Here is a 14,106-nt window from a genome sequence, read left to right on the forward strand (position 1 = left end):
ACAAGAAAAACCCTCAAAACAAATTGAACACCCTTCACATTGGCTTAGGCGGGCCATCTACTCCTGTCTTTGTGGCGGAACACCTCACTCCAAAGAATAAGGCTCTGCACGCAGAAGCACGCCGTATTGCCAAAGATGCTGGTTATCAGTTCATATGGGTCCGTAATGGACGGATCTACATACGTAAAGATCAATTTAGCCAAGCTATTTACATTCGTAATACCGATAGTCTTAAACTTTTAACTAAGTAGTAACATATTTTACATACATATAATATTTTTATTTTCTCTTTAAAACACTTATTTAATTATTAAAACCTTGTCATAGTTATAGAGACTTCCTTCAATAAATTTAATGGATTTATACTATCAAAACACTCGAGGTATCCGTACAAAGACTAGTGACATTTATAATAATATACTGCAATCTAACTATAATATAATTGTATTTACGGAGACATGGCTAAATTCAAATATCTCGGACAGGGAATTTATAGATGAAAGATATGTTGTGTATCGGAGGGATAGGCTTTGCACCGCGCAGTCTAAGAAGGATGGTGGTGGCATTATGATCGCTGTTTCTAGGGAATTCGAATCTTATCGTATGCAACAATGTGAGAGTGATTGTGAAGACTTGTGGGTCTCAGTTTACATTAATATTCACAATGTCGTGAAAAAAATTGCTATTTGCGCTGTATACTTGCCACCACCTGCCAGATTGGATTCTTTATCTAATTTTCTTAACAACTGCAATAATGTCTTAGAAAATGTTAAAGATGTCGTTATATTGGGCGATTTTAACCTAGGTTCTATAATTTGGCAAAATAATAATGTTGATTTACCCACAGTCCCTTGTAACTATAATAATTCACTCGGATACTGTTTAACTGATTTCATTAGTGCAAATAATTTACATCAACTAAACTCAATTAGTAATGAAGATGGTAGAGTCCTAGACCTCATTCTGACCAACATATCATATGCCACCGTCGCACCCCCATTGGATTTGATTTCAAAATTGGACCCTAAACACCCTAACTTATTACTACATTTACCCCTTTCAAACATGAAATACCTTAATCAAAAAACGCGAACTAGTTACAACTATTTCAAAGCAGACTTTAATAAAATTAATTCCTTACTTAAGGCTGTCGATTGGAACATGTTATTAGACTATGGCGAAGTAGATGATATGGTTTCAGCATTTTATGATACGTTAAAATGTATTATAGAAACGCATGTACCCAAACGTAACCGTAAAAATTTTAAGTTCCCGCCATGGTATACGAAAAACCTCATAGCCCTGTTATCTGAAAAAAACAAATTGCGCATGAATTATCGTATACATAAAAATCCGAGAGACAAATTTGAGTATGAACTTCTTCGTAAACGTTGTCATAAACTTATTCGCAAGTGCCACACAGAATATAAAGAATTAATTGAATCGAACATTAAAAAAACCCTAAGTCCTTTTGGCGCTACATTAAAGACAAGCGTAAAAGCGAATCTTCTATACCAGCCCAAGTTTCTCTTGATAACCAAACTGCTAGTTCCGGATATGATATTGCGAATCTTTTTGCTACCTACTTTTCATCTAAAAACACACGTCAAGTGACTCATACTGTCACTAATATCACTACGAGTACCGATAGGATTTCTGTACTTAGCCGCTTGCATATCAGTGAACAAGACATTAATAGAAAAATAAAACAACTAAATACAATGATAGGACCTGGACCAGACAACATTCCATCTTTTTTCATAAAACGTTGTGTATCTACCTTAACTTTGCCCTTATTCATTATCTTTAATAAGTCATTAGAAGCAGGTAAATTTCCAACTGAATGGAAAAAAGCCAGAATATTACCTATTTATAAAAAGGGGATAAATGCGCTGTATCAAATTACCGTCCAATTTCGATCCTCTCTTGCTTTTCGAAGCTCTTTGAGTCACTCATATGTCCTTACATTACCCGTTTCTTTGGTCCCATTATTACCGAGTCACAGCACGGTTTTTGTCGTGGTCGTTCTACAGAAACTAACCTAACTTCATTTATAGCTGATGTATCTCAGGTAGTCGATTCCGGTTCTCAAGTTGACTCTATCTACACAGATTTTAGCAATGCATTCGATAGGGTAAATCACTCCCTTCTGATCAGTAAATTAGAGGATTATGGGATTCACGGATCTCTACTAAACTGGCTCACTTCATATTTGGGAAAACGGTCACAGATTGTAGCACTTCAAGGGTTCGAATCTCGGGTATACTATGCCGATTCTGGTGTACCTCAGGGTTCCCACCTTGGACCTATTCTTTTTTCAATATTTATAAACGACATTACCCTGCAGCTACAATATTGTAAATATTCATTATACGCCGATGACCTAAAATTATATCTTAATGTTAAATCGTTATCTGACGTCGCCCTTTTACAAAGTGACTTGAATAGGATTTGGCAATGGTGTTTAAATAATGATATGCAGATGAATACCAATAAGTGTTTTCACATAACATATACTAGACAAAAAAAACCTATAGCTTCTACTTACACTCTGGCGGGCGATAATCTGCAGAAGGTTACCGAGATTCGGGACTTAGGTATAATACTGGACTCAAAACTTAAATTTAATTGCCATATAGATACCATTGTAAAGAAAGCCGCCAGTATACTCGGCTTTTTAAAAAGAAACTCAAAACACTTTGAATCAAGCACAAAAATTATTTTATACAACGCCCTAGTACGCTCTCACTTAGAATATGCTTGCTCCGCATGGAATCCCGTCTATGTACAGCACTCTCAACGCATAGAGAGTATCCAGCGCGCTTTCACCAAACACCTTGCCTTATCATCTTCAGGAATTTGTTACAGAAGCCCATATCCCATACGCCTGAGACATTACCACATGTTATCTCTTCGTACCCGCCGCTCCATACATGACATCACATTTCTCCACAAACTGTTTAGTGGAGCTTATGAATGCAGAAGTTTACTGGAACAAATCAATCTAATTGTTCCTTACAATCTCCCAAGACACCCACTGAACAAAATTCTTCAGGGCCCTCCGTACAGATCCAATCTAGGGCTCCATTCACCGGTTAACCGGATATGCGATAGTTATAGTATGATGTGCACTAAATTATCTGATCTTGACATATTCTCCGATTCCTTAAAAATATGCAAAAATAAAATGCTGAAATTGTTTCTTTCTCAAACCATAGCCGATGTGGACTAGTATACATTTTGTTATAAATAATATTTAGAGATGTTATTGAAATGGTATTTGGTGTGTTTATTGCTTTATGCTAACCAAGTTCTTGAATTGCTTATATATGTTGTTTCTTTTATAGTTTATATTAATTTTTAAATTTGTTAACCATATTACCTTAATTACATAAGCAGAAATTTTTCAGGGTCATACTATTATGTCTGTTCGTAATAAGTGTATTTGTGAATGTTGGTACATCTTTATTTGGTAAGCACATAAGAACAATACTATACTAAGAAAACTGAACTAATATTAATTGTATGTGTAAACTGTTGATGTTCCTGTGTATAATAAATAAATAAATAAATAAATCATACATAATATATATGTTAAAACTAGATGTGCAGTTGGCGGACTTCAATCACTTATGAAATTCTTATGTAGAACTCTCAGGTATGTATGTTTACTCACGATGTCTTCCAACGTTAGAACGAGCGATAATTGACAATCAATACACCCGTAACTTCGCAAAGTCAGAGATGTATATGCCTTGGGTTTTGAACTTGAGGTCTCCAGCTCAGCGGACCGTTCCATGCCTAACTAGGCTATCACGTACAATATTATTGAATGGAAATAATCTACGTGTAACCTACCTCCATAAATTATAATTTTACGCCCACGCAATTACAATACATCCAATTAATAAACGTAGCTTAATGTTTTGATAATAACACCATTCGAGTGTTTTTTTTTTATTTACTTACGTCAAAGTGACTGGCACTGCACCTGATGGTAAGCTCGATGCCGTTCAGATCTCATGCCACTCAAGACAGAGACTGTCGAGGAGTAATCATCGTTCCTCAGTCGACATTCTATTGGACTTCACTTCACTTACCATCAGGCACAGTGGGGTCACTTAGCGTGCTTATATAAAAAAATCATGCCAGCCTACTGAGATGCTTCTACACTCTACGGCGAAAGAACTGAGGATTATAGGAAGGAACACGTGCGCCAGCAAACTATTCCAAAGCTTGTTGGTGCGCCAAAGAAATGTTGACGAACCTATCAGGCCGGGCCGTGATGGTTTTCACCCTTACTTTAACTATCAAGCTGTTTTTCCACTTCATACTCTAAACAAACTTTACATGTTCAGATAAAGTAAAAGCGTATATGTTTTACTTATAATTGCAAAACTGTGTAGTGAATAAACAGGGTATAATTGAATGCCAGCTAGGAGCTAAATGGAAACATTATGCTAAAACATTATAAGCTGCACTTATAAATACTAGGTTTTGCTCGCAGTTTTACCCATGAGGGTTCGTTCAGAGTAAGTCATTTAATTAACGGAGACTGTCTCGATAGCGCTGTTGTTGCATACAACTGGCGTGGTGAGGTCTAGGGATTGAACCCAGGTTCGGGCAGTGTTGAGTTTTTCTGCTCAATATTAGCCTGGAATCGGGAATTTGTGCCGAATATGGCGATTGGCTTGCCCTATTACAAGAGACTATAACTGGCGAACTGTGATAGTTGGTACACCTCTGCGTCCTTAAAAAAAAAGGCGTAATGCTATGTATACAAACCGGAAAGCAAAATCTTAAATACCAGACCCGGGTAATTTAAGTGTGTTTTAGTTTACAAGACGAAACAAAAACTTATAGCGAATACTCGAATTCGATTCTCAAATATCAAGATCAGTTCAAGATTTCTACAAAAAATAGAAACCTAAAAAGTAAAATAACAATACTTTAAAAACAACATAATATTGATAGTAAGGAAGAAGAAATAAAAATAGCAAAAGAATCAAAGACATTAGCGACATCCTTACCTATCGTAAACAAATTACAAAAGAAACTTCCTGATAGCAGGGATCGGTGATTTTTGTAACTAGGTCAAGGTTTATCGCTATTTGTGAAGTAAGAATTATATGGATCAGTGCCGAAGGGTCCATATAACTTAATTGCCGGCTTCCCTTTGGTAATTTATATAAAATGTAATTATAAATAGAATGATTTCCAGAATTTTTCTGTATACAGGCTCATTTTGACATTGCGTTACTAAATGAAACCACATACTTATCTACTTGGAAACAACTTACAATAAGTTATTTGTGTCTTAGACGTGAAATAAAAAAGTGTAAGTTTCGAACAAAATAAATATTAATAAAAAGTAATTTTAGTTTTACGCGCCCTAATGCTGCTACTGCTGCTCTAAGAGAATTCATCGCAGTGGCAACATCATACTTTCAGTCAGAAATATACTCACGCACGCCACATATTCTCATTAAACTACAAAATGATCAAAAAATCAGGAAACTAAAACCAGGATTTTGGGTGAAAATATCCGTTATTAATGGATGATTTTGGCACAATGTCAGCAAAGACGAAGACCAGTATGTGTTTTCATTTAGTAACGCAGTGTCGAAATGACCCTGTATATAACTAAGACGAAATTATCGCTATGTTTTATCGGTGAAGGAAAACATCGTAAGGAAACCTGCATACCTAAGACGTTTGCCATAACAATTTCGAAGGTATATGATGCCAACCCTCATTAGGCTAGCGTGTAAGGCCTAATCCCCCTCAGTAGTAGAGATCCGTGCCTACCAATAGAACAATAATATATTCAGAGCTGTTATATTATTATCTAAGATGGTTCGATGGGGGTAGTAACACTAATAGAAAACTGCACTGCAACAAGTTCCTACTAACTTTTTTTATATGAATCTGGCAGAGAACCTACTACATCAGATGGTAAGTGGAGTTGGGTCCAGATAGCGTTGACTGATGAGATATAGTAATCCAGTCGGCACAATTATGCCGGCCTGTTTGAACCAAATATTCACAGGCTGATCCTGGGACGGAAGACACTTTTGCTGGTGGTCGGATATATTTTACATCTGCCCAGATAGTGAATACCGTACACAAGGTGTTAAAACCCGCCATAGTGACCCACGAAAGTGTCGCGTTCCGGGATCAGCCTGTGCATATCCGATCCTAACAGGCCGACATAATTGTGTCCACTTTTAAGAGCTAATCATCTCTCGCCAATCCACATTCTATTGGACCCCATTCCACTTACCATAGGGTGCACTGAGGTCAAATTTCCTTGCATATATAAAAAAAATCTTACGTAGGGCGCCATGGCTAGTTGTGCTTTGTGTACGGTGGTCGTTATCCAAACAAATACAAATATCCTTCTACTTATTTGCTACTCCACTGAGGCTCATATATACGCTGACACGTGCTCATTGCTCTAAGGGTCAATATTGTTACAAACCGTAATTTGAGGTGGTTTAGCCTTCTGTGGATAGTTAGTAATGTGTTTCCATTTGGCATAAAAACCTTTCTCAGAATGAGATGTTTGTGGTGTTAGATGTAGTTCACTGGATGATGACGGTACAGGTGATTAAAAAAGTAATAGAATACGCCAGCATAGTTATGGAGGAATTTTGAATGACTTTGGTGCTTGGACACAATGAATTGTGTAAATGAACCGTATATCTTAATCTTTGATTATAATTGTATTTTTTTTATTTATTATTATTTTATTACATAATAAAGTGCGCAATTTTAAATAAATTAAATTTATTTATTTATTTATTTATTTATTTAAATAAGGTTCTCCAACAGTACACACATTTCTTGTTAATAACATAAAAGTAGTAGTCACATTCTGATGTGTGTACCAGTTATAGGAGTACACAACACTCACAAATTAGTACGCAATGTTCACATTTTACAAAAAGACAAATTAAAACTAAAATCTACCAATTAATAATTAGAAAGCAAACATAACTAGGATATTTCATCATATTACATTCACCACATTTTTTTTTGTATTATTCCAATAGTTAGACGAATGTAACTACCTACAAATTTATTAGTTCATTATATTATATTCACCAAATATATATTTTTTGTAACATTCCCATATTTAGGCCTTCAAATTTGTTTAATCTTGTTATATCTGGCTGACTGCACACATACACTTAATAAACATCGTAATTTTTCGTAAAGTCTGAAAAATATAATCACCGTAAAGAAACGATTAAGATCTTTTACTCCTAAATTGCTTTAAAAAGTGATATATTGCTAAGCAAAATATATTGCAATGTAAAAAAATAAGGCTATCTATACGCAATAAGTACGTGCTAGGCCGTCCTAACCTTCCGAATAAATTACATTGATGTTATTTGAAGGCAATACCGATACCCTCGTAAACAAACGGGTTTTAGGCTGGACGCACCCCGTCAAATTGGATTGATGGCGGAGTTTGCTATTAAATTGTGTGACGTCGGCTAAATTACAAATTTATGAATCAATTCTTTGCAGTGCGCCGTTTGAATGGTTATAAAAATATTTTACGTAAATTTAGTAACATACTGATATTCTGGAAAATAATATTTGACAATTAGAAATTTTGTTTATAAAAAAAACTATTTTTACGTTGTAATAAATTGCATTAAGAATGGTACTTTTGATTTTTTTATTTAGTCGATGACATGAACAAGTTCACTTACGTATCATTGACAGACAAATGCGTCTAATGTACGTTCGTAATTATTTTCATAAAATATATGGGATTTATATGACATGGCCGCATATGACCTAAATTAAAATACTGACAATATATGTTTTTTAATTCACTCATTTTTTATTTCCATGTCCAAATAAGACTATCCCATCAGATATACATACAGCTATATATATAATAACCATAATATGAGCCCTGTATTATATACAGTTCCACTACTGGACAACGGGCCTACTGATAGTTATTAGGCCTTAGTCCACCACGCCAATCTAGGGCTAATTGGCAGACTTCACATACCCTCAAAATTGTATAAGTATAATAATAAAAAATGCTGACAATATAATAGAAAAATCTCATTTCAGTAATAGCTACTGAATCTATACGTAGTTTCATTCTCTAAATAAATCTATTGGCAAAACGTAAACCATCTTCTAAAACTCAGATTTTCTATCGCACAAAACTAATCTGGTGCCATCTGAAACATAGCATTTGTAAATGGAATCCTGTATACCAGTATTTAAGTAACTCTATTACAGGAGATTCAATTTCCTTTTGTCGTATGATTATTTAGCAGAAAAGATGGTAAAAACGGTGTAGACTTAGCCGTAATAATAATAGTTTTAGTAAACCGATGCTTTACTCGTGGTATAACATTTTTGAACATGAGTATATGAAAATCAATGCCAATACTTCAATGGTTTCGCTGCCTTTATGGGCTGTCATGAAACCAAAGAGACGATACAAAAATACATTTATAGATTTTAAATTTTTTATGTGCCTATTCACTCGTGACGCAGCGAAACAGTGTTTTCATAAGTTGTAGTCATAAAAATAGTTTACAAACAAAACAAATTAATCTGCAATTCAAACTAAATGAAATAAAACTCAAACAATGGTATCCAATCGTATTAACCCTTTTCTTGGCAAGAAAAAAAATCTATGGAAAATCTTTTTTTTTGTTTAATTCTGTTTTGAGCATAAATATTAATGATATAAAAAATGGAAAAAAAAATCCTGGGTATCTAGTTTTGGAGATATACAATGTATCCCACGAGATACATTGCCAAGTATCTGTACTTTTCCCCATATAAGCCAATGTATCCGAGAGGATACAATGCTCAAATAAAATAAATATAACAAATTACTTAAACAACAATTATAATCATAATTTAAAAAAAAAAAAAGCAAACTTAAACATACATCTATTCAGGTCCGGTTTGAAAAAAAAAAGCAGTTTCTATTGGGCAGAAGACAAAGTCTTAGGCGGCATTTTGAACACATAACAGTGGTTTGTCCTTTAATGCATAACTTGCACCCCCTCTTGGTACTGAATATTGGGAAATGTCCAATCTGACACAAGGTGTGGTATAACAGGGGCTTTAATTGTTTTACCTGGAGTAGGCCCTGCCGCGTCTAATTCCTCTAATGAAGTCTCCTTTTTGTGCCTTAATATAAATTGGTTTTAACAGATATCATACCCAAGATATAATAGGTATAAAAGCATTTCAAATATTCTAATGGGGTTTTGGGTGCTTTTTCTGAAAACTTTTTGTCAAATATACCTGCACAGTGTTGAAAGCTTTTGTTCGTCCACGTTAATTATAAGAGGTTTTAGCGTATAGGCTTTGGGCGTGTAATTACAAGCCTTAGTCGTTTAGATCGAAAAGACGACGCTACAGATGATGATAAGTTTGGTGTATGTGAAGAGGCTATATTTACACATATATAATGCACGGAAATAAAACGGATGTCGATGGCTGTGTAACAATTAGTGACGGCTGTTGAATCATTGGGGATGGCAAAAGTGGAGACCCAGTTACTGCTGCTTGAACGGGCGTAATTTCTTTATCGGACAATAAATTAAGGTTTTCAAACGACGACAGTAACAAAGGCAGATTAAACGGTGAATAACTCTCCGAAATGCTATGGAGACAGGGTCTATTTCGTTATCTGAATCTGAAATCTCATCTAAGTCTGATTTTCGGGCGGACTTAGGTACTAAACCAAAAAAAATTTTCGCTCGGTACCCTCGCCACGTCGCTTGTTTCATGGTATTCTGCGAAGAAAATATGCATTCACCACCAACATTAAGCATAATAGACACAGGCCTGTTATAATCTTCTTTGCAAAAATAGGGGCCCGGTAGTTGCACTTCTAATATTCACACAAATATGATTAAAACGACCTTTGAGCAAACGTTTAGAAAAATGAGCAAGACTATAAACTACTTTTTTTACAGCAATAACTCATCGTCAATGCATGCGAAGACATGTGCTAAGCTAATTCATGAATTGCCCTATATATGGCAATGTGCACCATGAGATACATAACATGCAACATCTAATTCTGTTATAACTTGGTGGTGTGCACCTTGAGATACATGCAAAAACAAGATTCGTTTTTATATACAGTAATCAACATATGGTGTGAAAACACACTTGATACACATGTTTACTTCGTAGAGAATATAAAAAAGATCGTACTCCATAAATATCGGCATAGAATAAAAAAAAATAACAATATTATTACCTCCTTGCATGGGATCGTGTCAATTCGGTAAACAGTTTTTGGATTCAAAATTTAACGGTACAACCAACATCATCATGCTAGATAAGAAATCGTTTGCAATCATGCAAAATATGAATTGTTATGTGAGGTTTCGTTTCATTCACTTTATTTTCGAGACAAGGATTTTTTAAAGTTGACAGTATCTGACGAGATACATTGTCAAGAAAAGGGTTAAGAAGGTAAACAAACTTATTTCTACAACAAACTTTAATCAAGATTACTGATAGCGTACGGAGAGCCTTATCCAAAAATGATCGAAATAAGTCAGAGACCGTCTACGTATTTGTGAAGTAAGGTCGCTGAAAAATTGGTTTCCTATTGTGAGAGAATACAAACAATACGTATATTGGTATATTCGGAGTTGCGAAAGATTAATCTTTGTTCCTTCAGTCTGATCCATTGGTATTGTTTTATTCAATGTGACCTTTAAGCCGAAGCACTACGATTTATTATGAGGCAATTTGATAATATTTAGTCTGTCTGGTTTTCGGCCTTAATCGAAACAAAATATCCAATATATTATTTCATTATTACAGTATTTTAAGTAGCAGCTTGTTGTTTGGTTTTATATGGTGAGTTAATATATGGAAGACTGACTCCTTTCTTCTGAATATATTTTTATACGTATTTGGACTCAGTGACCGCAATACACTTGATAGTAAACAGAATGGGGTCCAAATAATCTCATCTGACGAATGATGATTATTCTTCGCCAGTCAAGACAATAGGGTACCGGACTCATTTTTGTTCTTTACTATTATTAAATATTTAAGTTATATAAAGTATAACTCAGAAGGAATTATTAAAATCCGGTAAAAATCAATAAGTTATAAGTCTTGGAATTTCGGTGGGATGGGTAAGAATATGGAACTGAAAAGAGGCGCAATACCCACATTTGACGTCATCGGGAATTACGACGCGCGCGTAAGAAAGAGATGAAGCGATATCCCTACAAAGCGCCTTTGATTATTGAAATTTATAATTATTGAAATATGAATTACGGGCGCATATTTTAACCAATTTTTATGCAGTTTTTGCGGGAGTGCCTCTTTTTCGTATTATTAACCATTACATATAGAATAATGACAACATAGGACTCTATTATGATTCGTTAGTATACAAAAAAATAAGCATAAAGTTCAAATAACTTAAATTCTTGAAATCAGTTCGTAAAATCTATTGCAAAAGCGAGAATAAATCTCGGTAAGTGTCGAGCAAACTAGTTTTTAATAGAGCCATCTTTTTCTTATTCTAGTCGACTGCGTTTGAATCTTGTTATTCCTTTATAAAGCTAGTTGTTCACTGTTGTTGAAATTCGGAATAAGGATTAATTTATTAAAATGGAGATGCAGTTGTTTTTAGTGCAAATATTTTGTTTAGTTTCAACAACTCGTAAAGCTTTATGTTTAGCAAAACTGTAAACCTTCCAAAATTCGAAAAAATGTTGTCCGGAACACAACAACAACTACACACTGCTTTTTGGCGGTAGAAATACACAATACCTGCCCAGGCAGATTCTCACATGAGAGACCACCACTACCGTATGGTTTAAGGTGGTAGCTCAAGGTCCATTTTCATACATTTTGTTTCGGCTTTAATCTGGGTAACTAAACAAGTATTGGCAAGTAAAGAATTTAAATTCACGTCTAGTTAGTGATTAGTTCTCGCAGTTGAAGAAAAATGTAAAAATAATTAATAATCATGGATATTTCGGCCTTTAAAATTTCGTCATATTAAATTTTAAAGGCCGAAATATCCATGATTATTAATTATTTTTACATTTTTCTTCAACTGCGAGAACTAATCACTAACTAGACGTGAATTTAAATTCTTTACTTGCCAATACTTGTTTAGTTACCCAGATTAAAGCCGAAACAAAATGTATGAAAATGGACCTTGAGCTACCACCTTAACCGTCCATTCGGTATAACTTTTTTTATTTTAAGCAAAAATATGTAATCAAGTATTCTAGCTTGAAGGAAATTCTGGGCTTCGTATAACAACTAGGGGGTGAATTCAATCTTATTATTTATTTTTATGTAAATTTCGAAGTTCTATAGGGTCGTTCATTGAACCTATCGTCGTTCCCAACGTCGGTCCCAAAGTGGTACAGGTGGATTCCCAGGGGTCCATGGGAAATAGACGTGGGTCTACTTTAGCATGACCAAAAAATAGGGGTCCACAATTCGTAAGCGGGGGTCTACGAACATTATATGGTTTTCTTGTAAAGAACAAATATGTTGGCAATGTAGGCAGATAATATCGATAGGGGTCATAAGGCACAGTGACTCCAATATAACTGTCCAGACACCAGTGGCAAAGGACGAAATTTTTCAGAAGGGAACCCAACATAACTTTTATTTATTATTTATGTATACATATATTATAACACCATAACAGTTAATACTAATGCGATGTTATACAGATTTAATCTTAACAATTGATTTCAATACATCTATGAGCCAACATATAAGTACTATTAATATGCATCAATGCGGTTTTATCGTTATAATGATAATTATTTTTTACATAAATTACGAAAGGGAGGCCGAGAGGAATCGGTTTATATGGACCCTGCGCTACTGCCAGACACCCCAGGTGGTAGTGGTAATAAACATTCTCCGAGGACTAAAAAAAAAAAAGAAAAAGGCCAAACAGACCAGCAAAATTTTGAAACTGGTCCATAAGAAAAAAGTTTCGGAAACTCTAATTTAACGAGTCGCAGTTAGGTAAACCAAATTTTTTTTCGCGTTTCACAAACATTAAAATTACTCCTTTCTCATGAATACTCAATATTCTAAAGTACTGATATTACTTGCACTCATAAAGCATGCCAATGTTTGCCGGCAAACATTGGGCTGCTTTAAGGGTTGTCCTAGAGAAGAACAAAATGTTATTTATTAGCTTCCGTTGTGTGCATAGCTTTAACTTGACAGTTTTGTTTATTTTACCATCACGTTTATTTCCAGCGCATAATATTATGATAACTTGTTGAAATGGAACGTTTTCTTGAATGTTAATTAGCGAATCTTGATGGAGGAATATTTTGTTGTGTTATTATTATATTGATAATGTTTATAATATACTAGTTTTTGCTCGCAGCTTCGTCCGCGTGAAGGAGTTTTCCGGGATATTTTTTTTCAGCTTACTTGATATGTATCGTTATATTATGATCAGATTACACAAAATCATTATAAATTGTAGCCTATGTGTTATTCTGATATATAACCTATTTTACAGTAAAGTTCCATCCAAAACCGTTCAGTATTTTTTCGTGAAAAAGGAACAAACATACATCCATACATCCAGTGTCACAAACTTTCGCATTCATAACATTAGTAGGAAGTAGGATATTCATTTTAGGAGTTAAAACCCGCTATAGTAGCCCACATAAGTGTGTCGCGTTCCGGGATCAGCCTGTGTATATCCGGTTCCAACAGGCCGGCATAATTGTGTCGACTGCCGAGGGGTAATTATTTCTCATCAGTCGACATTTCATTGGACCCCACGCCACTAGCACTAGGTGCAGAGGGGTCCATTTGTCGTGGCCGCATAAAAACAACATTTTAACGTAAGCATGAGTAATATGTTCTTACCTCAAATTTGCTTGTCACAGGGTTCATGTCCAGCAGGGAGTACGACGACACTCTATCACCATTGCTGTTGATTATCACCTCTCCGGTGATTCCTGTAGACATATAGTTATTGATAAAAAAAAAATAAAAAAATCTGGATTTTAAAGTTTTTAATGCAGTTAATTGAAGCGTTTACTCTAGGAGTTTTTAGAACTTTTCAAAATA

General features: G+C 34.8%; 1 protein-coding gene across 3 annotated transcripts in view; it reads right to left on the bottom strand.

The window, feature by feature from the left end:
• Positions 1-14,106, bottom strand: part of LOC115440485 (atrial natriuretic peptide receptor 1) — a 362,779-nt gene that overhangs the window by 48,003 nt on the left and 300,670 nt on the right. For all 3 annotated transcript variants that reach the window (XM_030164819.2, XM_030164820.2, XM_030164817.2), the window contains one exon: positions 13,903-13,994. In XM_030164819.2, coding sequence (XP_030020679.1) covers positions 13,903-13,994 — 92 coding nt within the window. The remainder of the gene's footprint in view (positions 1-13,902; positions 13,995-14,106) is intronic.

Source organism: Manduca sexta, chromosome 6 (genome assembly GCF_014839805.1).
Source record: "Manduca sexta isolate Smith_Timp_Sample1 chromosome 6, JHU_Msex_v1.0, whole genome shotgun sequence".
Taxonomy (NCBI): Eukaryota; Metazoa; Arthropoda; class Insecta; order Lepidoptera; family Sphingidae; genus Manduca; species Manduca sexta.